Raw genomic sequence first — 27,867 nt, forward strand, 5'->3', positions numbered from 1 at the left:
CTCCATTTTTGTCTCTCAGGAGAATTCTTGGCACCATTTTGATGGAAGAACGGTCGATGTATCCTGTTTTTCTTGTTAAAGACCTGTTTTGTTTACATTTTATATTGTGTTGCCTAAAAGAATCCATTTTAATTGAGAACCTGAAATGCATGTGATGATTTTCTGCATGAGCTGCTTGAGGCCTTGTTGTGTACTACAGCCAGTGGCGTCCCGAGGCAGGTGCGGGGGGTGCTCCTACCACAGGGGGTAGATCAGATCTGCGGATTGGGGAGCATAATGAATCGGACTCCGATCCATTATGCTCAGTCCGCAGATCCGAGCCATCCTGCAGGGATCGTCGACATGCAACCTATACGGGGTGACACCGGACCCGCTCCACGAAAAGGTAAGTTGTAAAGAGAGCTGACGATCCCCGCAGGATGGAACGGATCTGCGGATTGGGGAACATAATGGATCGGATTCTGATCCATTATGCTCAGTCCGCAGATTTGAGCCATCCTGTGAGGATCGTCGGCATGCAACCTATACAGGGTGACACCGGACCCGCTCCACGAAAAGGTAAGTTGTAAAGAGAGCCGACGATCCCCGCAGGATGGAACGGATCTGCGGATTGGGGAGCATAATAAATCAGAGTCCGATCCATTATGCTCAATCCACAGATCCGATCCATTCTGCGGGGATCGTCGGAGGGAGTGTCACCAAGTGTTACCGCACCGGTGACACCAACCCTAGGGACGCCTCTGACTACAGCGTATGTCTATTTGAGGGCTGTGTTTACACAGGGATGCACAGGTGTTCCATGCATCCCCGTGTAGGCAATCCCATTCATATCATGCTTCTTATCTTAACCCCTACCTGCCACCACCTCCCGGCCCTTTAAGAGATTCTAAATGCTGGGAGGCGGAGGTGGGCATCATGTGACCGCTGTGATTGGCAATCACATGATTGCTTATCTCCCGATCGCAAGTGTGCATCAAGAGTTTTCCGGCACATTCTGTCCCTACCATCTGAATGTCGCAGCAACCAGCCTTCCCATTCTCTTCTTACCTCTGACATCAACAAGGCATTTTAATCCACACAACTGCCGCTCACTGGATATTTTCTCTTTTTCGGACAATTCCCTGTAAACCCTAGAGATGGTTGTGCGTGAAAATCCCAGTAGATAAGCAGTTTTTAACATACTCAGACCAGCACGTCTAGCACCAACAACTATACCACATTCAAAGTCATTGAAATCCCCTTTCTTCCCCATTCTGATGCTCAGTTTGAACTTCAGCAAGTCGTCCACACCACGTCAAGATACCTAAATGCATTGAGTTCTGCCATGTGATTTGCTAATTAGCAATTTGTGTTACCAAGCAATTGAACAGGTGTAGAAAGAAAAAACACAACACAAGCGCTCAAGTCCATGAGCATCCCAGGACCACAGTAATGCAGGCCATACATAGTTCGAATTCTGACCGATTTTTCATCCGAAAATCGAAAACATCACTCACTCGGTAATCCAATGGTGCCATCAATGATTTCGAAAATCAGTCTACCAAGTAATAAAGTTCACCCCATATAAAAGGCGAAACTTCTGTTCCTTCCAAGTCACGGCTCATGCGCATATTCTTTTCAAAAAAATGATCGTACGATTTGACTCTCTTTGAGTCGAAAATTGGTCGTTTTTCACAAACTTTCCAACATGCCTGATCACTAAAAAGGGGAGCAACCACGAAAATCGTCCGGTGCCATTGACCCACTAACAGAGCGAAAATCGGCCGATTATTCTTAGGTCCGAACTTCGGAAAAAAAAACCGGTAGAAATTTTACCCATGTATAGCCAGCCTAACAGTCACTAGCTGAGTTGCAGCCCTCTGAAGATCAGGGAATCTTGATTTTACTGCAAAATGCAAAGAAGGGGCACACTCTCCTCGTGCATTACCGTGATAAAAAGAAATTTAGTAAAAATGACAAAAGTGTATACTCATAAACCAAGATGCATAAAACAAGCTAGGAACCAATGTGACAGTCCAAGCAAACAGTAATTCTGCCAGCAGGGTTTCTAACACGTTTCGGGAGATGTACTCCCTGAGCTCTGAAACGCGTTAGAACACCCTGCTGCCAGAATTAGTGCTTGCTCGGACTGTCACATTGGTTCCTAGCTTCATGTTTAATAAATTTCTTTTATCACGGTAATGCACAAGGAGAGTGCGCCCCTTCTTTACTTTTTTTTCCTATTGAACAGGTGTATCTAATAAAGTGGCCAGAGAGTGTAAATGGACTGCCACATTGCACTGTAGGGGAACGCACAAGAACTCGGATCGCATAACTGTGCAATTCTTGTGAACTGACCCTAAAATCTGAGGTTCTAATCTTTCCCTGCTCATAAGGTACCATAACCTTGAGATCTGGGAACTCAATCACAAATATCAAAAATAGCTTTTAATTGGAAATGTTAAAGAAATAGACAAAAAGCCAAAGACAGTCAAATAAACAGATAAATACTCGAGGACCCCAGTGATACATTAGCAATTAGAGAAATCACAAACAGCAAAATATTTTAAAAATCCCCTTCTATTGCACTCCTTTCCAGCATCAGATCCCACATGGGATACATATAATAGGGTCTACTGTACTGAAGCTTAAGATCTTGTTATAGCTAGATAGTCCATAAATCAAAATCACACTTTTAATTGCTGAAGAATAAGATCTTGTTATAACTAGATAGTCCATAAATCAAAATCACACTTTTAATTGCTGAAGAAGGTTGCAGTGTAGGGTCTTTGACATAGCCCCACCACAAAACCAAATATAAATCCCAAACATTTGCATTAAGATTCAGATGTGGTATCCTGATATGATGTTACAAACACAAAATGTCAGTATTCATAAAGTGAATAATTCTTCCAACTGTCAATTGTCACTGCAATATAAAATGAGTCCCAATAAACTGTAAAATCTGCTCTATTCCTCAGATTACAGAATCATAGTGCTTATATAGTGATTCCATGTAAAGTGCATATACCAAGAATGTCATTCACAGCGAGGTCAATCGATTCACCATGTTTGATTGCACGGATGTCTGCAACAGGAAGATACTGTAATTCATATGGTCATGATGAAGCCAAATACAGTGCAGACATTTGTACGGAGTGGTATCGTCTTGCTCAAGGTTTCAAGATCTTATGCTTCATAGTAAAGTAGACTCTCGTTTATATGTCCCATGTGGTATCCTAGGCCAGAAAGGAGTGCAATGAAAGGGATTGTGATATATTGCCATTTGTGATTTTTCTCATTTCTAATATATCGCTAGGGCCCCAGAACATTTTTTTAATTTGTATGTCTTTAGTGTTTTTTGTTACATTTGTCAGTAAAGTAGAACTAAAGGCAAAACTTTCTCACGTTGGATCGATTTCTTTTCACTTCCTGTCCTGTAGCCAAAATGGGAAGTGAGAGCAGATCTTTCCAAAGTGAGGGAATCCCTGATTGTCATCAGAACTAGTGTCCCCATTGAAAGATTTCCCTGTTCTGGTGACAACCCAAAATTTGGATTCTTTTGCTTTCGCTTTCGGTGATATTAGTAAACAGGACAAATAGAGGGTGAATCTCCCTTGACACAGACAGCAGTAAAAACTGACAGGGGTTCCAATCCTTCTCCACCCTGTCCAAAACAAAACAAGAAAAGTTTTGTTTCTAGTTATACTTTTTTTTAACATTTGTCAGTGAAGTAGAACTAAAGGCAAAACTTTCTCACGTTGCATCGATTTCTCTTCACTTCCTGTTGTGTAGCCAAAATGGGAAGTGAGAGCAGATCTTTCCAAAGTGGGGGAATCCCTGATTGTCACCAGAGCTAGTGTCCTCATTGAAAGATTTCCCTGTTCTGGTGACAACCTAAAATTTGGATTCTTTTGCTTTTGCTTTCAATGATATTGGTAAACAGGACAAATAAAGCGTGAATCTCCCTTGACACAGACAGCAATAAAAACTGACAGGGGTTCTAATCCTTATCCACCCTGTCCAAAACAAAACAAAAAAAGTTTTGCTTCTAGTTATACTTTTCAAGCTGTATTTTATGATATTCATGCCTGTGTTCCCAGATCTCTGGTTTATGGTACCATATACTGTAAATATTTGGATTAGATTGCGCACACAATCATCTATTTTTTTGGACAATTGGCACCCAAAGAGACCTTCTTAATAAAAACATAACTCTTCAATACTCTATCCAACTTGAAAAAAAGTTGCCTGGAGCTACACTTTAATCTAAAGAAAACAAAAAAAAAGTCTTTAGATTTGCAAGAAAAACACATATAATGTAAAATTATCTTTACTAGTTTATGAATGTCCATTTCACTTAAAATGTGTCCTGCATTCATCCAACAAACAGAACGTCTGAACAGATTATCATCCAAACAATGAGGCTCCATGCACACTGGGCGCTTTAATGACGCTGGTCGAGTTAGCTGTGTAAAGTAGCATTCAGTGTTTTTTAGTGTTTTTCCATTAACGTTTAGCCGTGTTTTTCTGTGTTTGCGTATTTTAGAAATTTTTTTACACAAAAAAAATTTGTTTGCTCAAAAAAAGCCCAAAAACACTGGTTTGCCGCATTTTACTGCGTTTTTCAGTGTTAGAGCGTTTTTAGCCCTCATGCACACTTGATGTTTTTACAGCTGCGTTTTTTTTCTACAGATAGTAAACCCCCCCCCAGCATGTTATCCTATGTGTCCATGCACATATAGTCCAAAGAACAGAGGTATACCGCTCAGGCATACAATCCAGATCAATCCACAACAGGTGCACGCTCTGGCTCGCCACCACAGGACGCAATAGAAGAAGGGTCAGCCACACACAGGAGGATAGATGAATACAGTGTGTATGTATTGATCCATAGGACACACAAAACACCAGGACATGAATACAAGTCCTATATTTATGTCCTGGTGTTTTGTGTGTCCTATGGATCAGTACATACACACTATATTCATCTATCCTCCGGTGTGTGGCTGACCCTTCTTCCTATTCCATGCACACATGGACTGTTTTTTGGCAGGGACGTTTTTTTGCTGGAAAAAAAAACAGAACTAGTGAGTTTCTAGAGGAGCTTTTAAGCTGTAAAAATGCTCTAACTCTGAAAAACGCATTAAAACGCCGCAAACCAGCGTTTTTTGATTTTTTTTGACCAACAAAAAATTTTGGGGGGTAAAAAAACCCACTAACAATTTCTAAAAACGTGAATGCAGAAAAACGCTGCTAAACGCAGCAAAACGCCTCTAAATGCTGATGCAAAAATGCTACAAAAAGCTGAAAAACTCACGTTTTTAATGTTTACACAGCTAATATTACCAGCGTTATGAAAACGTCAAGTTTCTTTAGAAAGAATATCTAAAAAAGGCCACAAATATTCAGCCTACTGGAATGTTAGAAGTGTCTTGCACTGAAAAGGCCAGGGAATGAACTTCAGTGAAGACTAGTTAGGGAAAAGAGTGCAATCAGTCACAGCAAAAAGTATGGCTTTGCATCCAGTTTATAACTGGCTGAAATAAGTCAGCCCACCCAAACCTGGTATTTCCATTTTTAGCGGATGCTGGAGAATTAAACTCCTTGACAGTTTCTTCTGTCTCTTATGGACTGTATTGGTGCGATCTCTGAGCTGAAATCCCAGGTTTGTACTGCCGTTGTGCTTATTATGAGGGGCTCCTAACATCTCCGCATTGAGTTCCCAGGTCTAAACACCTGCTGTGACTATTTTTAGGGGTTCCCGACATCCTTGTGAAGAGTTCCCAGAATTGCACACCTGCTGTGCCCATTGTGATGGACACTCCATTATGAGGAGTTCCCACCATCCCTGTGCTGAGTTCCTAGGTCTGAACACCTGCTGTGCCCATTATGAGGGATTCTGACCATCCCTGTGCTGAGTTCCTAGGTCTAAACACCTGCTATGACTATTTTTAGGGGTTCCCGACATCCTTGTGAAGAGTTCCCAGAATTGCATGCTTGCTGTGCCCTTTGTGATGGGCACTCCATTATGAGGAGTTCCCACCATCCCTGTGCTGAGTTCCTAGGTCTGAACACCTGCTGTGCCCATTATGAGGGATTCTGACCATCCCTGTGCTGAGTTCCTAGGTCTAAACACCTGCTATGACTATTTTTAGGGGTTCCCGACATCCTTGTGAAGAGTTCCCAGAATTGCATGCTTGCTGTGCCCTTTGTGATGGGCACTCCATTATGAGGAGTTCCCACCATCCCTGTGCTGAGTTCCTAGGTCTGAACACTTACTGTGGCAATTATGATGGATTCCCACCATCCCTGTGCTGTGTTCCTAGGTCTGAACACTTGCTGTGGCCATTATGAGCAGTTCCCACCATCCCTGTGCTGATTTCCTAGGTCTGAACATCTGCTGTGTCCATTATGAGGGGTTCTCACCAACTCTGCACTGTGTTCCTGAGTCTGTACACCTGCTGTTTCTGTTTATGAGGGGTTCCCACCATCCCTTTGCTGAGTTCCTAGGTTTGAACACTTGCTGTGGCCATTATGAGGGCTTCCCACCATCCATGTGCTGAGTTCCTAGGTCTGAACACTTGCTGTGTCCATTATGAGGGATTCCCAACATCCATGTGCTGAGTTCCTAGGTCTGAACACTTGCTGTGGCAATTATGAGGGATTCCTACCATCCCTGTGCTGAGTCTGCACATCTGCTGTTTCTATTTATGAGGGGTTCTCACCATCCATACACTAAGTTCCTGGGTCTGCACACTTGCTGTGGCCATTATGAGGGATTCCCACCATCCCTGTGCTGAGTTCCTAGGTCTGAACACCTGCTGTGCCCATTATAAGGGGTTCCCACTAACTCTGCACTATGTTCCTGAGTCTGTTCACCTGCTGTTTCTGTTTATGAGGAGTTCCCACCATCCCTGAGGAGTTCCCAACCAAGTGTTCATCCCTTTGCTGAGTTCCTAGGTCTGAACACTTGCTGTGGCAATTATGAGGGATTCCCACCATCCCTGTGCTGAGTTCCTAGGTCTGAACACTTGCTGTGTCCATTATAAGGGATTCCCACCATCCCTGTGCTGAGTTCCTAGGTCTAATCACTTGCTGTGGTCATTATGTGGGATTCCCACCATCCCTTTGCTGAGTTCCTAGGTCTGAACACTTGCTGTGTCCATTATGAGGGGTTCCCAACATCCCTGTGCTGAGTTCCTAGGTCTGAACATTTGCTGTGTCCATTATGAGGGATTCCCAACATCCCTGTGCTGAGTTCCTAGGTCTGAACACTTGCTGTGACCATTATGAGGGATCCCCACCATCCCTGTGCTGAGTTCCTAGGTCTGAACACTTGCTGTGGTCATTATGTGGGATTCCCACCATCCCTTTGCTGAGTTCCTAGGTCTGAACACTTGCTGTGTCCATTATGAGGGATTCCCACCATCCCTTTGCTGAGTTCCTAGGTCTGAACACTTGCTGTGGTCATTATGTGGGATTCCCACCATCCCTTTGCTGAGTTCCTAGGTCTGAACACTTGCTGTGTCCATTATGAGGGATTCCCAACATCCCTATGCTGAGTTCCTAGGTCTGAACACTTGCTGTGTCCATTATGAGGGATTCCCACCATCCCTTTGCTGAGTTCCTAGGTCTGAACACTTGCTGTGGTCATTATGTGGGATTCCCACCATCCCTTTGCTGAGTTCCTAGGTCTGAACACTTGCTGTGTCCATTATGAGGGATTCCCAACATCCCTGTGCTGAGTTCCTAGGTCTGAACACTTGCTGTGTCCATTATGAGGGATTCCCAACATCCCTATGCTGAGTTCCTAGGTCTGAACACTTGCTGTGACCATTATGAGGGATTCCCACCATCCCTGTGCTGAGTTCCCGAGTCTGCACAGCTGCTGTTTCTATTTATGAGGAGTTCTCACCATCCATACACTACGTTCCTGGGTCTGCACACCTACTCTACCCATTATTAGGGATTCCTACCACCCCTGCTGATTATTTCTATTGTATTATGGACATTGTATGAGGATGAAATGGAAAACACACATTTGGTCTGAAACACTCAAAATTCCCAGGTGGACAGGAGCAGAATCAGGAATTATGGCAGGGAGATCGCACTGCTGGAGTACCCAAGAAGTCACAGGCTGGCCCAGTCCACCGGCCTCCACCTATACAGTAGGTAAAATATCACTTTAGGGTGGACCGACTTTAAAAATGGTTTGTCTGTCTTTTTCAGCATATGACCTACTCTCTTGCTTTTCCTTTGGCACAGTATTTTTCTGTTAGGTAATCACAGACAGTTTGAGCTGCCAGTTTTTTATCCGGTATAATCTCCATGGTGCTGACTCTGTGATGCTGGCTGTTCAGTGATGCTGACTGAGGATTGGTAAAGTAGAATGCAGACTCAGTACTGGGACTTGCTGTGTGTTGCTGGCTGCAGACAGATAGCACAGAAATAGCTCCGAGGCTTCCTAAATCCCAATATTCTGTTCTGCTGAGTTCAGTGATGCATCTATACTACAAGGTTAATAGTGCAATATCACTGGCTGTTAACAAGGGTGGTCAACTTGATTGATATAAAGGGGCCTCAAATGTGGGCCCTGACATCACCACAATGCTGAAAATGAATATAATGCTACAGAAACTGTCAGAGACAACAAACATGTAACAGTAGATGGTCAGAGACTATGGGCATGCATGTTGATAGAGCTGGTGAAAGACCACAGACATGCAACAAGAGATACTAAAAGACCAAGGACATGCCACAAGAGATGGCCAGAAATCAAGGACATGACACAAGAGATGGTCAGAGATCAAGGACATGATACAAGAGATGGCCAGAAATCAAGGACATGATACAAGAGATGGTCAGAGATCAAGGACATGATACAAGAGATGGCCAGAAATCAAGGACATGATACAAGAGATGGTCAGAGATCAAGGACATGCCATAAGAGGTGGTCAGAGATCAAGGTCATGCCACAAGAGATGGTCAGAGATCAAGGACATGCCACAAGAGGTGGTCAAAGATGAAGGACATGCCACAAGAGATGGTCAGAGATCAAGGACATGCCACAAGAGGTGGTCAGAGATCAAGGACATGCCATAAGAGGTAGTCAAAGATCAAGGACATGCCACAAGAGATGGTCAGAGATCAAGGACATGCTACAAGAGGTGGTCAGAGATGAAGGACATGCCAGAAGAGATGATCAGGGACTATGAGCATTCTACAAGAGATGGTCAGAGACTACAGACATGTTACAAGAGACGATCAGAGACTGCAGGCCTATAGAAATGGTTAGAGATGGCTCATGCCATAGGAGGTTGTTAGAGACTGCAGACATGCTACAAGAGATGGTCAGAGACTACAGACATGTTACAAGAGACAATCAGAGACTGCAGGCCTATAGAAATGGTTAGAGATGGCTCATGCCATAGGAGGTTGTTAGAGACTGCAGACATGCTACAAGAGATGGTCAGAGACTACAGACATGTTACAAGAGACGATCAGAGACTGCAGGCCTATAGAAATGGTTAGAGATGGCTCATGCCATAGGAGGTTGTTAGAGACTGCAGACATGCTACAAGAGATGGTCAGAGACTACAGATATGTTTCAAGAGACGATCAGAGACTGCACACATGCTACAAGAGATGGTTAGGGACTGCCCATGGTGTGGTTGGAGTTTGGGGACAGGATTTATTAGAATCATAAAAAGGATACATGTTCCATGAGACTGCTGGAGATCACTGCTATTACAGTCCCTTTACAAACCAAATCTTTCACCTTTGTGCTACAGCCTCCTTAAAAATGAATTGTTCAACATTTGATATTCTCTCAGCAAAATCTGTTATAAAAGATCAGATAAAAAAGAAACATAAAAAGATGAAGGTAATGGACAGCACAGAAAAAAATGACTATGGTGGGAAAGAAATAAATCAACACATTTAACTATTAGAACCCAGTGTAAAGAGTACTTTTCTGTAATAATTGGCGTGAGTAAGGACCATAACATAAATACTGTGTGCAGGGGCTCCATGGCTTCGCAATAAGAGCTAACAGCCACATGTGCCACCCCCCGGGTACCAGGGTGTTAAGGGGTGACAGTGTAATACTGGGGGCTGGTATAAGGTATCAGTTCATCAAATATAGGGTCAGCATACAGCCCTGAGTGTTAGTTATAGAGTCACAGTACAGCTGCGAGCACTGGGCATGGTGGCAGCACAGAAGGTGACGGTACTAAAGTATCTAGATGAAGAGCTGCTCTTGTGCTGAGAGGTGTAATTTATTCATTAGAATCAGAGTTACAGAAATTGGACTTAATTACAGAGCAGGGTGCAGATGGGAGGACAGAGGAGACGGACAACATGAGCTCACACTGCCCTGTTCACTATCATTACACTAATGGAACTCCGTCACCCTGTGACCTTCTCCTTCATGGTGGGGGAGCATGCAATCTGTAACCTGCACACTGCGCTCGTAGCATCCACCCCTTCTCTGGGTCCCTTTTTCTGAACAGGAACTTGTTATCACTGTTGCCTTGCAGTGCGGGGTTGTGGGCTCATTTCCAAGCAGCTCACTGGAGTCTGCAACACAAATAAATACCTGCAGGTTCTATACAGAACTGTGGAATATGTCAGAGCTATATAAATATTTATTAGTAATAGTAGCAGAGTCTTCCAGCAATGCAGAGAATTTCAGGAGAAGAGAGTTAGAAGAAGGAAGAGAATCATCCAGCAGTGCAGAGGAGAGTTAAGCAGCCCGGGGATGGTGCTGAACTGGCCAAAATTCAATCCATCTATGGTCAGCTTTAGATAGAGGAAGGAGCACTTCTTCAGCAGAAAAGAGTATTTCAGGAGAAGATACAGTGAAGAAAATAAGTATTTGATCCCCTGCTGATTTTGAATGTTTGCCCACTCACAAAGAAATGATCAGTCTAAAAATCGAATGGTAGGTGTATTGCAACACTGAGAGACAGAATAGCAACAACAAATTCAAAAGAAATGCATGTCTAACAAATTATGCACTGATTTGCATGTTCATGAGGGAAATAAGTATTTGATCCCCTATCATTCAGCAGGATTTCTGGCTACCAGGTGTCTTTTATACAGGTAACAAGCTGAGTCTCTTAAAGGGAGTGCTGCTAATCTCATTCATTTTGTTACCTGTATAAAAGACACCTGTCCACAGGAGCAATCAAACAATCAGATTCCAAACTCTCCACCATGGCAAAGACCAAAGAGCTGTCCAAGGATGTCAGGGACAAGATTGTAGACCTACACAAGGCTGGACTGGGCTACCAAAGTATCGCCAAGCAGCTTGGTGAGAAGGTGACAACAGTTGGTGCAATCATTCACAAATGGAGGAAACGCAAAACAACTGTCAGTCTTCCTAGGTCTGGTGCACCATGCAAGATCTCACCTCGTGGAGTGTCAATGATCATGAGAACAGTGAGGAATCATCCCAGAACTACACGTGAGGATCTTGTCAATGATCTCCAGGCAGCTGGGACCACAGTCCCAAGAAAACAATTGGTAACACACTACGCTGACAAGGATCGAAATCCTGCAGTGCCCGCAAGGTCCCTCTGCTCAAGAAAGCACATGTCCAGGCCCATCTGAAGTTTGCCACTGAACATCTGAATGATGCAGAGGAGGACTGGTTGAAAGTGTTGTGGTCAGATGAGACCAAAATCGAGCTCTTTGGCATCAACTCAACTCTCCATGTTTGGAGGAGGAGGAATGCTGCCTATGACCCCAATAACACCATCCCAACTGTCAAACATGGTGGTGGAAACATTCTGCTTTGGGGGTGTATTTCTGCTAAGGGGACAGGACAACTGCACCGCATCAAAGGGACTAGGGACGGGGCAATGTACTTTCAAATCTTGGGTGAGAACCTTCTTCCCTCAGCCAGGGCATTGAAAATGGGTCCTGGATGTGTGCTCCAGCATGACAATGACGCAAAACACACGGCCAAGGCAACAAAGGAGTGGCTCAAGAAGAAGCACATTAAGGTCCTGGAGTGGCCTAGCCAGTCTCCAGACCTTAATCTAATTGAAAATCTGTGGAGGGAGCTGAAAGTTCAAGTTGTCAAACATCAGCCACCGAACCTTAAAGCGGAGTTCCATCCATTTTTAATACTTTACCTTATTATGTAGTCCCTGTGAAATAAAGCACAAGCTGGATATTTTTTTTTAATATTATACATACCTTTTAATCCACTGCAAGCCTGCAGTTCCAGTCCCGACCACCTAGGTGACGACGTCGTAAGGCGATCTGCAAGGTCTCCTGGGATGTCGTTTCCTGTATCCCAGGAGTCCTTTGGTTTCCTGTAATCGCGGGACTTGGAAATCGGAAATAATGTGAATGGGAGGTGTTTCAACCATTGTTATGGCAACCTGTACTGCACATGTCACGCTGAGCAGTGTCTGTACTGCAGATGCGCAAGAACAAGTGGTGCATGCTGGGATAGCCAGCAGCACGATTCCAGGAAATAAATACCTGCGGGCTTCAGATGCCTACAGCCTTCATGGCGCCTGCCTGCTTCTGATATCCTGGTAAATGTTTATGATTTTATAAATAATTACAATGTTTTTAATATTGAATTATTCCAATTGTAAATGCTATTTGTAAGGTCATTGTGGATCTGCTTTAAACAAAAACTTTTTAGGGGTACTGGAGCTCCACTTTAATGACTTGGAGAGGATCTGCCAAGAGGAGTGGGCCAAAATCCCTCCTGAGATGTGTGCAAACCTGGTGGCCAACTACAGGAAACGCCTGACCTCTGAGATTTCCAACAAGGGATTTGCCACCAAATACTAAGTCATGTTTTGTGAAGGGATCAAATACTTATTTCCCTCATGAACATGCAAATCAGTGCATCATTTGTTAGACATGCATTTCTTTTGAATTTTTTGCTACCATTCGATTTTTAGACTGATCATTTCTTTGTGAGTGAGCAAACATTCAAAATCAGCACAGGATCAAATACGCATTTCCTTCACTGTAGTTAGATGAAGGAGCAGAGTCATCCAGCAGTGCAGACTATTTCAGGAGAGGAGAGTTAGAGTAAAGAGCAGAGACCTCCAACAGTGCGGAGTGTTTAAGGAGGGGATAGTTAGAGGAAGGAGCAGAGTCCTCCAGTAGTGCAGTGTTTAAGGAGAGGAGAGTTAGAGGAAGGAGCAGAGACCTCCAACAGTGCAGAGTATTTCAGGAGGGGATAGTTAGAGGAAGAAGCAGAGTCCTCCAGTAGTGCAGTGTTTAAGGAGAGGAGAGTTAGAGGAAGGAGCAGAGACCTCCAACAGTGCAGTGTATTTTAAGAGGGGATAGTTAGAGGAAGGAGCAGAGTCCTCCAGTAGTGCAGTGTTTAAGGAGAGGAGAGTTAGAGGAAGGAGCAGAGACCTCCAACAGTGCAGAGTATTTCAGGAGGGGATAGTTAGAGGAAGAAGCAGAGTCCTCCAGTAGTGCAGTGTTTAAGGAGAGGAGAGTTAGAGGAAGAAGCAGAGACCTCCAACAGTGCAGAGTATTTTAAGAGGGGATAGTTAGAGGAAGGAGCAGAGTCCTCCAGTAGTGCAGAGTATTTCAGGAGGGAAGAGTTAGAGAAAGGAGCAGTCCCCAACACCACCCATATAATAGAATAACCTCACTAAAAAAATGGAGTTGATCTAATTGGGGTTACAATGCTAAATATGTAACTGGTTGTATGACGACTAATGTTATGAGTGGTATTAAAAAAATGTTATATCTTTTTTTTAGGAATGAGACGGTTTTGCACCAGTTCTGCTGCCCTGTTGCTGATGCGGAGCAGAAACCTTCTCCACCCAGGTAAGACCACATCTTCAATGGACTGTAGAAAAGTTAAGCTTTGGGATTTGTTCAGTAATTAATTATTGGGGGTAATCCGGGCCACCTAACAGTAAATATGTTGCCCTTGCATTTGTGATAAATACGTACTATGCAGCTTCTGCGATCCATCATGAGAATTATCTGTATAAAATCATTTTGCTGCAGTTGTTATCCTGAACTGTTATAGTACATGGGTGCACTTTTTTATTTTTGGACCCCAGATATCAGTGAACCTTAGATTCCATCTGTCCGTTTGCCATTGTGTGTTGAGAAATGTGTTTTGCAAAAGAATTGTAATTCATCTATATCAATTCCGGCAATTTTGTTGTGTAACCTTCGTAACCGTACTACCATACAGGCTGCGTACCGGCTAAATTGTGCTAAACAGTGGGCTTAGGTAAGCTTTGCTGCAATAAAATCCATTTTAGGATAAAACCTGGAATTATGTCTTTGTATTTCTTTCAAGATGCTTGAACAGTGCTTGCTTAATTTTCAAAACTGCTGCATTATAGAGCGGGGGAGTGATGAAGGGAGTACAGGAGGTGGAGGGGACTGAGGAGAGATGGAAAGAGTGCAGGAGATGGGGGAGACAGCGGTGGGGTGGAGAGAATGCAAAATAGTAATGGAGAAAGTGGTGAAGGCAGAGGGGAGATGCAGAGAGCGCAGGATGTGGAAGAGACAAAGGAGAGTTGGAGTGAGTGTAATACATAGAAGAGACAGAGGAGGAATGGAGAGAGTGCAGGAGATGGGATAGGTGAAGGACTGATCTAGAGAGTGCAGGAGGTGAGAGAGGCAGAGAGGAGATGAAGACAGTGCAGGAGGTGGGAGAGAACAGAGATGGAGAAGGTATAAAAGGTGGATGAGACAGAGGAGCGATGAATAGAGTGTAAGAGATGATAGACAGGGGAGAGAGATTGAGTTAGTGCAGGACGTAGGAGAGGTGAATAGAGTGCAAGAGTTGAGAAAGACAGAGGAGAAATGGAGAAGGTATAAAAGATGGAGAGTGTAAGTGGTGTAGAAGACAGAGAAGAGATGGAGAGAGTGTATAAGATGAGAGAGGAGAGAGATGGAGAGAGTGTAAGAGGCTGAAAAGACAGAGGAGAGATGGAGAGAGTGTAAGAGGTGGAAAAGACAGAGGAGAGATGGATAGAGTGTAAGAGGTGGAAAAGACAGAGGAGAGATGGAGAGAGTGTACAAGATGAGAGTGGAGAGAGATGGAGAGAGTGCAGGAGGTGGAAAAGACAGGAGAGATGAAGAGAGTGTGAGAGATGAAGAGAGTGTAAGAGAGGAGAGAGATGGAGAGAACACAGGAGGTAGGAGAGAGATTTAGAGAGTGTGGAGAAGAGAGAGGTAGAAGGTATAAAAGGTAGATGAGACAGAGGAGAGATGGTGAGAGCGTAAGAGAGGAGAGAGATGGAGAGAGTGTCAGAGGTGAGAAAGAGAGGAGAGAGATGGAGAGAGTGTAAGAAAAGAGATAGAGGAGAGAGAGGAGAGTGTACAGGAGGTGGGAGAGACAGAGGAGAGATGGAGAGCGTGCAAGAGGTGGAAAAGACAGGAGAGATAGAGAAGGTATAAAAGGTGAATAAGACAGAAGAGAGCTGGAAGACAGTGGTAGAGATGAGAGAGAGAGGAAAGAAATGGAGAGTGCACAGTAGGTCAGAGAGACAGAGGAGAGATGGAGAGTGTGTAAGAGATGGGAGAGAGATGGAGAGAGCAAATGAGGTGGGAGAGAGAGAGGAGAGATGGAGAGAGTTTAAGGGATGGGAGAGAGATGGAGAGAGCACAGGAGGTTGGAGAGACAGAGGAGAGATGGAGAGAGTTTAAGGCTGGCCATACACTATACTATACAAAAAACATACAGTATATTATGAGGTCAAACCTAAGCAACACTTTCAATTGTATCTAATTAGGCGGTCCCTTGCACTACACAGTTGAAGGTACATCTAGAGGAAATTGGACAGAAAATTGTATAGTGTATGGCCAACCTGACAGATGGAGAGAGCACAGGAGGTGGGAAAGACAGAGGAGAGATGGAGAGAGTGTAAGAGATGGGAGAGAGATGGAGAGAGCACAGTAGGTGGGAGAGACAGAAGAGAGATGGAGAGAGTGTAAGAGATGGAGAGAGCACAGGAGTTGGGAGAGACAGAAGAGAGATGGAGAGAGTGTAAGAGATGGAGAGAGCACAGGAGGTAAGAGAGACAGAAGAGAGATGGAGAGAGAGTAAGAGATGGAAGAGAAATGGAGAGAGCACAGGGGGTGGCAAAGACAGAAGAGAGATGGAGAGAGTGTAAGAGATGGAGAGAGATGGAGAGAGCACAGGAGGCGGGAGAGACAGAAGAGAGCTGGAGAGAGTGTAATAGATGGGAGAGAGATGGAGAGAGCACAGGGGGCAGGAGAGACAGAAGAGAGATGGAGAGAGTGTAAGAGATGGGAGAGAGATGGAGAGAGCACAGGGGGCGGGAGAGACAGAGGAGAGATGGAGAGAGTGTAAGAGATAGGAGAGAGATGGAGAGAGCACAGGAGGTGGGAGAGACAGAGGAGAGATGGAGAGAGTGTAAGAGATGGAGAGTGCACAGGAGGTGGGAGAGATAGATGAGAGATGGAGAGAGTGTAAGAGATGGGAGAGAGATGGAGAGAGCACAGGAGGTGGGAGAGATAGATGAGAGATGGAGAGAGTGTAAGAGATGGGAGAGAGCACAGGGGGTGGCAGAGACAGAAGAGAGATGGAGAGAGTGTAAGAGATGGAGAGAGATGGAGAGAGCACAGGGGGTGGGAGAGACAGAGGAGAGATGGAGAGAGTGTAAGAGATGGGAGAGAGATGGAGAGAGCACAGGGGGCGGGAGAGACAGAAGAGAGATGGAGAGAGTGTAAGAGATGGGAGAGAGACAGAGAGAGCACAGGGGGCAGGAGAGACAGAGGAGAGATGGAGAGAGTGTAAGAGATAGGAGAGAGATGGAGAGAGCACAGGAGGTGGGAGAGACAGATGAGAGATGGAGAGAGTGTAAGAGATGGGAGAGAGCACAGGGGGTGGCAGAGACAGAAGAGAGATGGAGAGAGTGTAAGAGATGGAGAGAGATGGAGAGAGCACAGGAGGTGGGAGAGATAGATGAGAGATGGAGAGAGTGTAAGAGATGGAGAGAGATGGAGAGAGCACAGGGGGTTGGAGAGACAGAGGAGAGATGGAGAGAGAGTAAGAGATGGGAGAGAGATGGAGAGAGCACAGGGGGTGGCAAAGACAGAAGAGAGATGGAGAGAGTGTAAGAGATGGAGAGAGATGGAGAGAGCACAGGAGGCGGGAGAGACAGAAGAGAGCTGGAGAGAGTGTAATAGATGGGAGAGAGATGGAGAGAGCACAGGGGGTGGCAGAGACAGAAGAGAGATGGAGAGAGTGTAAGAGATGGAGAGAGATGGAGAGAGCACAGGGGGTTGGAGAGACAGAGGAGAGATGGAGAGAGAGTAAGAGATGGGAGAGAGATGGAGAGAGCACAGGGGGTGGCAAAGACAGAAGAGAGATGGAGAGAGTGTAAGAGATGGAGAGAGATGGAGAGAGCACAGGAGGCGGGAGAGACAGAAGAGAGCTGGAGAGAGTGTAATAGATGGGAGAGAGATGGAGAGAGCACAGGGGGCGGGAGAGACAGAAGAGAGATGGAGAGAGTGTAAGAGATGGGAGAGAGATGGAGAGAGCACAGGGGGTGGGAGAGACAGAGGAGAGATGGAGAGAGTGTAAGAGATAGGAGAGAGATGGAGAGAGCACAGGAGGTGGGAGAGACAGAGGAGAGATGGAGAGAGTGTAAGAGATGGAGAGTGCACAGGAGGTGGGAGAGATAGATGAGAGATGGAGAGAGTGTAAGAGATGGGAGAGAGATGGAGAGAGCACAGGAGGTGGGAGAGATAGATGAGAGATGGAGAGAGTGTAAGAGATGGGAGAGAGCACAGGGGGTGGCAGAGACAGAAGAGAGATGGAGAGAGTGTAAGAGATGGAGAGAGATGGAGAGAGCACAGGGGGTGGGAGAGACAGAGGAGAGATGGAGAGAGTGTAAGAGATGGGAGAGAGATGGAGAGAGCACAGGGGGCGGGAGAGACAGAAGAGAGATGGAGAGAGTGTAAGAGATGGGAGAGAGACGGAGAGAGCACAGGGGGCAGGAGAGACAGAAGAGAGATGGAGAGAGTGTAAGAGATGGAGAGAGATGGAGAGAGCACAGGGGGTGGCAGAGACAGAGGAGAGATGGAGAGAGTGTAAGAGATGGAGAGAGATGGAGAGAGCACAGGGGGTGGGAGAGACAGAGGAGAGATGGAGAGAGTGTAAGAGATGGAGAGAGCACAGGGGGTGGGAGAGACAGAGGGGAGATGGAGAGAAATGGAGAGAGCACAGGGGGTGGCAGAGACAGAGGAGAGATGGAGAGAGTGTAAGAGATGGAGAGAGCACAGTAGGTGGGAGAGATAGAAGAGATATAGAGAGACTGTAGGAAATTGGGCAGACAGAGGAGAGATAAAGATGGAGAGAGTGCAGGAGATAGAATAGTGTAGGAGTAGGGAGAGATGGAGAGAGTGTAAGAGATGGGAGAGAGATGGAGAGAGCACAGGGGGCGGGAGAGACAGAGGAGAGATGGAGAGAGTGTAAGAGATAGGAGAGAGATGGAGAGAGGACAGGAGGTGGGAGAGACAGATGAGAGATGGAGAGAGTGTAAGAGATGGGAGAGAGCACAGGAGGTGGGAGAGACAGAAGAGAGATGGAGAGAGTGTAAGAGATGGAGAGAGATGGAGAGAGCACAGGAGGTGGGAGAGATAGATGAGAGATGGAGAGAGTGTAAGAGATGGGAGAGAGCACAGGGGGTGGCAGAGACAGAAGAGAGATGGAGAGAGTGTAAGAGATGGGAGAGAGCACAGGGGGTGGCAGAGACAGAAGAGAGATGGAGAGAGTGTAAGAGATGGAGAGAGATGGAGAGAGCACAGGGGGTGGCAGAGACAGAGGAGAGATGGAGAGAGTGTAAGAGATGGAGAGAGCAGAGGGGGTGGGAGAGACAGAGGAGAGATGGAGAGAGTGTAAGAGATGGAGAGAGCACAGTAGGTGGGAGAGATAGAAGAGATATAGAGAGACTGTAGGAAATTGGGCAGACAGAGGAGAGATAAAGATGGAGAGAGTGCAGGAGATAGAATAGTGTAGGAGTAGGGAGAGATGGAGAGAGTGTAAAGTATGGAAGAGACAGAGGAGAGAAAGAGAGTGCAGGAGATGGAGGAGAGGTGTAGAGAGTTCAGGAGGTGGGGGGACAGTAATGAAGGTGGTTAGAGGAAATAAAACTTAAATCGTTGCCATTATTTCTTCTATTCTTGTTATAATCCTTAAAGTGTGCTGTTCAGGGGTTAATCATCCGCTGTTTTCTTAGATTTCCTTGGCATGAAATTAAACTTGATTTTGCTGCTATATCATGTAATTAACCTGGAAAAGGCTTCAGTAAGGAAACATTAAGCATCCTCTAGAGAGTTTCTCACAAACACCTGGTGGGGAGAGCGCTCAGAAGTACATTCCAGGAGAGATGACGGTAATGTACGAGAGACGCAGGCGGAAATGTGAAACCTTCTGGGTAAAAAAAATACAGCATAAGGGACATATGGGGATTATTTAAAGAACTTCATTATGCACAATTTATATGGCCACATACACTCATCGGCCACTTTATTAGGTACACCTGTTCAATTGCTTGGTAATAGAAATTTCTAATCAGCCAATCATATGGCAGCAACTCAATGCATTCTAGCACTCAAAGGCATCTAGATGTGTTGAAGATGACTTGCTGAAGTTCAAACCGAGCATCAGAATGGGAAAGAAGGGAGATTTAAGTGACTTTGAATGTGGTATGGTTGTTTGTGCCAGACAGACTGGTCTGAATATTTCAAAAACTGCTGATCTCCTGGGATTTTCACGCATGACCATCTCTAGCGTTTACAGAGAATGGTCCAAAAAAGAGAAAATATCCAGTGAGCGGCAGTTGTGTTGACGAAAATGCCAATGTCAGTATGTACCAAAATATCTGAGGAATGTTTCCAACACCTTGTTGAATCTATGCCAAGAATTAAGGCAGTTCTAAAGGCAAAGCGAGGTCCAACCCGGTACTAGCCAGGTGTACCTAATAAAGTGGCCAGTGAGTGTATCAAACTCCTGCTTGTGACTCAACATGGTTAAACAGGTAAAGATGGAATAATCAATTGAACTGATTATATGACCCCTACCATATTCTAACACAGCCTGATCCTTTCTGATTAATGTCAGGGCACACTAAATCTGGTCATACACAAGGTCATTTGTTAAAGTGATCAAATTTTCAATTCCTTTTATAATCAAAACTGTAAAGGGATTGAAGACATAAAATGGGGGTTTTGACTGACTGAAAGAAGATGGGATTGAAAGTGCCCTGGTCCAGCGTAGCAGAAAAATTGCATCACTTAAACAAAATTGCTGTAATATTTTCCATTTTTAATCCCATTTCAATTTGATCTTTTGAAAAAAATGCAATTTATTGTCTAGTGTCAACTTCACAATCTGCTGAATTCTGGTGGTTGATCAAACGGATGACAATAGGTCGGCCTTGGCTATTGCTTGCTCCTGTATTACCACAAAATGACGCCCAGGTCATTCAGCACAGAGGACTGAGGAGATACTGTGAGTGCAGTGGTTCTAGGTCCCCCTCCTTTCCCACCTTCCTGAGTGTCCTGCAATCATAGTGTAATGATGCACAGATCTGCTTTCTGTATTACTGATTGCTGCCCACCGCTGGAGAGAATCCAAAAACTAATCAGGCCATAGATGGGTCGAAAACCGGCCATATTTTTTTTTTTAAAAACAAAAAATCGGTCGTTCAATAGGCTGATGTTACCACCAACGGTAAAAAAAAATCAGCCGATTTCCGACCCATCTACGGCCGGAATTTAATTACTTCTGTCCCTGCAGAAAGCTCCACTATTATATTTGACATGAAAAAGTATTGCAGTTGCAACATTGTTTCTATTTGTATCCATTTTGGATACAGATGGTTTTATTCGGATACAAATAGATACATTGTTGCAACCGCAAGACTTTTTCATGTCAAATATAATAGCGGACTGGAATTCTTCTTTTTCTTCTTCTTCTTCTTCTTCTTTTTCTTCTTCTTCTTCTTCTTGCAGGTCATGGCTCATGCGCAGATTTTTTATCGGTAAAAAGATCAGCCAATTTGCCCATCATTGCCGGGAAAATCGGCCTATCGGCAAAATCGGCCGATTTTTTTCCAACTTCACCAATAAAAAAATGTGCCAAAACCCAAAAAACGGCCAACCAATTAACCCACTAACGGTGCGAAAATCGGCCGATTTTTTTTTTCAGCCAAAAAATCAGCCGATTTCCGACTCATCTATGGCCTGCATAAGGCTGGTCATACGCTATACAATTTTCTTACAGTTTTCTGCCCAATTTCTGCCCAATTTCCTTTAGATTTACCTTCCAATATGTAGTGCAATGGCCTGCCTAATTGGATACAATTGAAATTGTTGTTTAGGTTTGACCTCATATTATATGATTTTTGGTAAATCTAAAGCAATATTTATTCTCAAAAAAACTGTATAGTGTATGGCCAGCCTTAATATGAGGTCAAACCTAAACAACACTTTCAATTGTATCCAATTAGGCGGGCCCTTGCACTACATAGTTGAAGGTAAATCTAAAAAAAAGTGGGCAGAAATTGGACAGAAAATTGTATAGTGTATGGCCAGCCTAAAGATAAAGGGCAGAGGGAGAATCCAGAGTTTGTCTTTCAGTGCAGTTACCGTAGCAATGGTCTTTTTATCTGATTGCTGTAACCAATGTTAATTTCTATGTGGTCACTTGCATGTTTGCCCTTTTTCGCTGCCTTATTCAGTTCCCCACTTGAAAATTGTAGAATATCTGAATATATCATGACTCACAATCATCCATCCTGCATGCACTCATCCCTTATGCACTATATATTTAATTTCCAGTAAGCCGAGAATTTTTTTCTGCAAAACAATGCAATTTTTTTTTGTTCAATCTATTCCCCGCAGACCATCTGCTGGCTGCGCCTTGTACATTGGTATGCAGAATTTGTGTACATTGTTCCACCTAATTGATTTAAACCCTGCTTCAGATTCATTTTGGACGCTCGCTTTTCATTTATGAAAAAATCATAAAGACAATGACTTGTTTTCTGTTCCATGCGGGGTTTGTGTACCGTCTGCCGAACGCCAGCTGCTGAAGATTTGTGGTGCCTCTGAAAGGGGACCTCCAGTTAAAATTAATATTTTATTTTGGTAAGCTATCAAGGACAGGCAGTTCATAAATGTCAGTCTTTGTTGTGGAGGTGTCCTTCAAGTGGGTACAAGCTGATCATTAATTGCTTGGGTCAGCAAAGTTCTTGCTACCAGATAACCAGTCAATCAGGACTGCTCCATAGGCGATGTGTAATATATCTGTATCAGAAGCCTATAAATCCCAAATCAATTGGTTGTTCTGTGTCACTCCTTCATGTGCTTTACAGAAAGATTTCATATTGTCTGAAAACATTTGGTGGTAAATAGATGATGGAGAATGATTTGGTGACCCTGTTATATAATATTCAGTGCCAGTCTGTAGCTTTCAACACAAGCAAGATACTCCATTGTATTAAAAAAACCCGAACATAGAGCCTGATATATATAGCCTGGCTTCACACCTATGCACTGCAGTAACGCACGATACTGCATCACACAATATATCATCACTGATGCAATGTGTTGGGATGTTACTCAAAATAAATGATTATTTTACAGTTGTGACCAAAATTATTCAACCCCCACTGAAATTGAGTGTTTTGGCCAGTTTGACATTGCTTTTGATCATTCAGTCATCTTGCTTACATTTACATTAAAGAGGCACTTGTAGGTCAGACAAATATAACATAACAGTTATAATGAAATAACCACAAATGTCTTTTCTGTGCTCACAGCATTATCAGTTTTATTCAACCCCCAAGTGACATTCAATCTTAGTACTTAGTACAGCATCCTTTTACAGTTATAACAGCTTTTAAACGTGAAGCATAGCTTGACACAAGTGTCTTGCAGCGATCTACGGGTATCTTCGCCCATTCTTCATGGGCAAAGGCCTCCAGTTCAGTCACATTCTTAGGCTTGCGCACTGCAACTGCTTTCTTTAAGTCCCACCAGAGGTTCTCAATCGGATTTAAGTCTGGTGACTGCGATGGCCACTCCAAAATGTTCCAGCCTTTCCTCTGCAACCATGCTCTAGTGGACTTGGAGGTATGCTTGGGATCATTGTCCTGTTGAAAGGTCCAACGTCTCCCAAGCCTCAGGTGTGTGACGGACTGCATCACGTTTCCATCCAATATCTCCTGGTACTGAAGAGAATTCATGGTACCTTGCACACGCTGAAGCTTCCCTGTACCTGCAGAAGCAAAACAGCCCCAAAGCATGATTGACCCTCCACCATGCTTCACAGTAGGCAAGGTGTTCTTTTCATCATAGGCCTTGTTCTTCCTCCTCCAAACATAGCGTTGATCCATGGGCCCAAACAGTTCTAATTTTGTTTCATCAGTCCACAGAACACTATCCCACAACTTTTGTGGTTTGTCCACATGGCTTTTGGCATACTGCAGTCGACTCTTCTTATTCTTTGGAGACAGCAAGGGGGTACGCCTGGGAGTTCTGGCACGGAGGCCTTCATTACGCAGTGTGCGTCTTATTGTCTGGGCTGAAACTTCTGTACCCACATCTGACAAATCTTTTCTCAGTTCCTCAGCAGTCACACGGGGACTTCTCTCCACTCTACGCTTCAGGTAGCGCACAGCAGTCGAAGTCAGCATCTTCTTTCTGCCACGACCAGGTAGCGTTTCAACAGTGCCCTTTGCCTTGAATTTGCGAATGATGCTTCCTAAGGTGTCTCTTGGTATGTTTAACATCTTTGCAATCTTCTTATAGCCATTGCCCTTCCTGTGAAGAGAAATCACCTCTTCTCTTGTCTTCCTGGACCATTCTCTTGCCTTCACCATGTTTGTAACCACACCAGTAAATGTCTAGAAGGAGCTGAGTATCACAGTCATTTTAAAGCTGCCTAATTGGTGCTTATTATGCTTGATTGCTGCTCGGTGACATCCACAGGTGTTTTCAATACCTGATGGAAAGCACCTGTATGAACCTCTGTTCTTCAGAGTGGTAGTCTTTAAGGGGTTGAATAATTGTGGCAATGAAGAAACCACATAAGAACCATTTACTACTGTATTACATAAACAATTGATGTCATTTTAGTTGCATTTGGGTAGTTACAACGTCCTTGTAGGATTTGATTCTGAATACAATTCCAAATGTACACTATAGTCCCTAAACCCCTTTACAGCATTGGGGGTTGAATAATTTTGGTCACAACTGTAAATGGCATTCCAAAAACCTTTCCAGTGCACCTCAATGCGCTTCAGCTCACCAAATGAACCATATTCAGATTTTGAATGAAATGTCCTAATGCAGAACTACATACCTCCCACCTTTTTGCAATAGGAACGCAGGACACCTATTAGCAGGGGCGTCCCTAGGGTTGGTGTCACCCGGTGCGATAACACTTGCTGACACTCCCTCCAACGATCCCGCAGAATGGATCGGATCTGCGGATTGAGCATAATGGATCAGATTCCAATCCATTATGCTCCCCAATCCGCAGATCCGATCCATCCTGCGGGGATCGTCGGCTTTCTTTACAACTTACCTTTTCGTGGAGCGGGTCCGGTGTCACCCCATATAGGTTGCATACCAACGATCTACCCAAGGATGGTTCGGATCTGTGGGGCAGCACAGTGGCTAAATGGTTAACACTTCCGCCAGGCAGTACTAGGGTCGTTGGTTCGAATCCCAGCCACAGCACCTCCTGCCTGAAGTTTGCATGTTCTCCCTGGGCCTGCGTGGGTTTCCTCCGGGTACTCCAGTTTCCCCCCACACTCCAAAGACATGCTGGTAGGTTAATTGGATCCTGTCTAAATTGGTCCTAGTATGTGTGTGTATGAATGTGAGTTAGGGACCTTAGATTGAACGCCCCTTGAGGGTTAGGGACTGATGTGAATGTACAATATATATGTAAAGCGCTGCATAAATTGACAGCGCTATATAAGTACCTGAAATAAATAAAATCTGCAGATTGACCATAATGGATCGGAGTCCAATCTATTATGCTCCCCAATCCACAGATCTGATTCATCCTGCGGGGATCGACAGCATGCAACCTATACGGGGTGACACCGGACCCACTCCACAAAAAGGTAAGTTGTAAAGAAAGCCGACGATCCCCGCAGCATGGATCGGGTCCATCCTGTGGGGATTGTCGGCTTTCTTTACAACTTACCTTTTCGTGGAGCGGGTCTGGTGTCACCCCTTGCAGTAGGTGTCACCCGGTGCGGCGCGCAACCCCCGCACCTGCCTTAGGACGCCACTGCCTATTAGCAAAAAGTATGTAGGCATAGGACACCCCCGCCACACCCCCTCAAGGGAGAATTATACAAAAAAAAAACTATTAAATCCACAAGTGCCTTTTTTAGCACTAGTATTCCTTTATATTAGCTCCTGAAATTTACCAATGCAGAAATTTATAAACTAGATGAATAGTTTAGCACTGTGAAACACTTTTTGAAAGATAAATAGTGCATTTTTATATACAAATACGGTATATAGATAAAAGTGAGGGACAAATGAGGATGAGAGGAGAGGGAGACAGAGGGACTTTGTTCCAAATCAGGGACAGTTCCTCTAAATAAGGGACAGTTGGGAGCTATGGAACTATATTGCAAAATACAGTACAATGTGATGCCCCTATGTATCAAGCAGATCAGAAAGAGGCTAAAGCTTCCGTGTGAATGCCAACATGGACAACAAATTGTATTGCAATATTTAATGTGTGCCCATATATTTATAAGAGGCATTTTAGAGCTTTACATATTGTACATTCACATCTGTCCTTGCCTTTTAACCCCTTAGTGCCGGCACCTCCCGACCCTTTAAGGGGTTTGTGATGCCCGGAGGCGAGGCGGGGTGGGGTTTAGGGTCATGTGACCACTGTGACTGGCTGTCCCGGCAGTCACATGATCGAAAAGCTGCCGACCACATAACGGACTTTTCCGTGAGGCACCAGTAAATGTGCCGGTAGCATGCAAGGCATGTGCTCTTGGCACATCCTTTGATTACATTCGGTATGCAAATATGCGGCCCCTTAGTGCCAAGGCCCAGACACCGAGAGGCTGCATAGTTGCGTACGCTCAACTCCAAGGAGTTAAGAAGCTTACAATTCAAAGGCTTCTATTTCACTTGCATACACATACAGTGCTAATTTAGGCAGGAGCCAAAAAATCTACCAGAATGTCACTGGAGTGTAGGAGAAAACCAACACAAGCACAGGAGGAGTATGCAAACTCCATGCCCAGTGCCCACACCAGGGTTTGAACTGAGAACCAAAGTGCTTCAAGGCAAAAGTGCTAACCTTGAACCATTGTTCTTCCTCCAACAAAACGGCACTGGTCTGCACACAACAAAACTACAACAAAATGGTTCCCGTCACATACTGCCTCGGCATATAGTATGCTCTTCTTAGTAAAAAAATGGCTTCAGCTTGGTCTCCTACCCATGGGGAACCCCTTGTAATATGTAACACCCATTGGGGGCTAATAGTGCCCATACACTAGGCCAAAAATCATTCGAGAATCTATCATTTGGACAGTTCGCTCATTTTCGTCCAGTTAATGGGCACAAATTGAAAATCAATAGTGACGATTGGAAAATTTCTGCCAAACGGATGATAAATTGAAAGGTTAATGTGCTTCTTGCCTGTTCAAAGCTGTTGGTACTGCACATACAGTATGTGACCCAGAACCAAAAAGGAATAAAAAACTGATTTATTTATGTCCATTGAACAATTTATCATTTGAAATTCAGTCATCACATGATGGCACTATTGTTTGCTCTCATGACCATGTGTTCATTTGTCGAAATCGCATTCAAACTTTTTTTGGACTAGTGTATGGCTAGCTTAACCTCTTGGCACTGGTCAAACGCAAATGTGCGGCCTCCCGGCGTCTGGGCCTAGACGCCGAGTGGCGCACATTTGCATTCTATTAAACAAAACATATGTGCTGAGAGCACGCTTCATGCGCGCTCTGGTACTCACGGAAAGGTCCTCTTTCGTTCGGGACCTTTCCCGATCATGTGACCGCCTTGACAGTGAATCACGGCGGTCATATGACCCTAAAACCCCACCCCGCCTCCCGGCTTCTGGAACCCTTAAAGGGCTGGTAGGCGCCGGCACCAAGGGGTTTAATCGACGATGAACAAAATATGTTAGGGGGGTTCTTCCATGGGTAGGAGACCAAGCTGAAGCCATTTTTTTACTTGGAGGAGCATACTATATGCGGAGCCAGTGACGGGAGCCATTTTGTTGTAGTTCTCAATATGTCTGATGAGCCAGAATGCAACTTGCCCAGCACCTGCAAACATAGTGGCCATTCAACTGGGATAACAGATTGGGGCTTTTGAGCAGTATCAATTTAATTTGGTTTCTAGTCTGCTGTTCTTCCCAAATCTCCAGCATACATACAATAGATTTACTAGGACGTGTGGTTTCCTATTGGGTGTCCGCTCAAGCGCCTGGCTAAATGCGTTGGCTAAATGGTGACAAGCCTAAAATAAAAAAGTCATTTTCTCTAATAGTTTTGGGTCTATCCACCCACTGCTAGTGATTATACATGCATTTCTGATGGAAGACCAAAACTGCATGATGGGCACAATCATCTAAAATTGATAGATGTGCCTGTAAAAAAAACAGCAAAAGTAAAAGACTTTTGTCACATGTTTGGGTATTGATTGGCATTACAATCATGTATGGATACACATAAGAGATCATGCAGCTATTAGAGATTTAATGCAAATACAGTTTTTATACTATATATAGGTAATAGGTCTTGATAGAGCGCGGCATCAATATTTTCTTCATTTGTTTGCACTGATAACACACATTTATGAGGGTGAGCAAGA

The 27,867-nt window shown here is 44.4% G+C and overlaps 1 protein-coding gene across 7 annotated transcripts in view; it reads left to right on the forward strand.

Annotated features, from left to right (window-relative positions):
• The window catches only part of IQSEC3 (IQ motif and Sec7 domain ArfGEF 3), a 150,176-nt gene that overhangs the window by 60,641 nt on the left and 61,668 nt on the right, over window positions 1-27,867 (forward strand). For all 7 annotated transcript variants that reach the window (XM_089671753.1, XM_089671754.1, XM_089671755.1 and 4 more), the window contains exon 2: window positions 13,732-13,800. In XM_089671753.1, the coding sequence (XP_089527879.1) occupies window positions 13,732-13,800 (69 nt within the window). The remainder of the gene's footprint in view (window positions 1-13,731; window positions 13,801-27,867) is intronic.

Source organism: Staurois parvus, unplaced genomic scaffold (genome assembly GCF_062004578.1).
Source record: "Staurois parvus isolate SC_StPar_1 unplaced genomic scaffold, SC_StPar_1.0 ptg000114l, whole genome shotgun sequence".
Classification (NCBI taxonomy): domain Eukaryota; kingdom Metazoa; phylum Chordata; class Amphibia; order Anura; family Ranidae; genus Staurois; species Staurois parvus.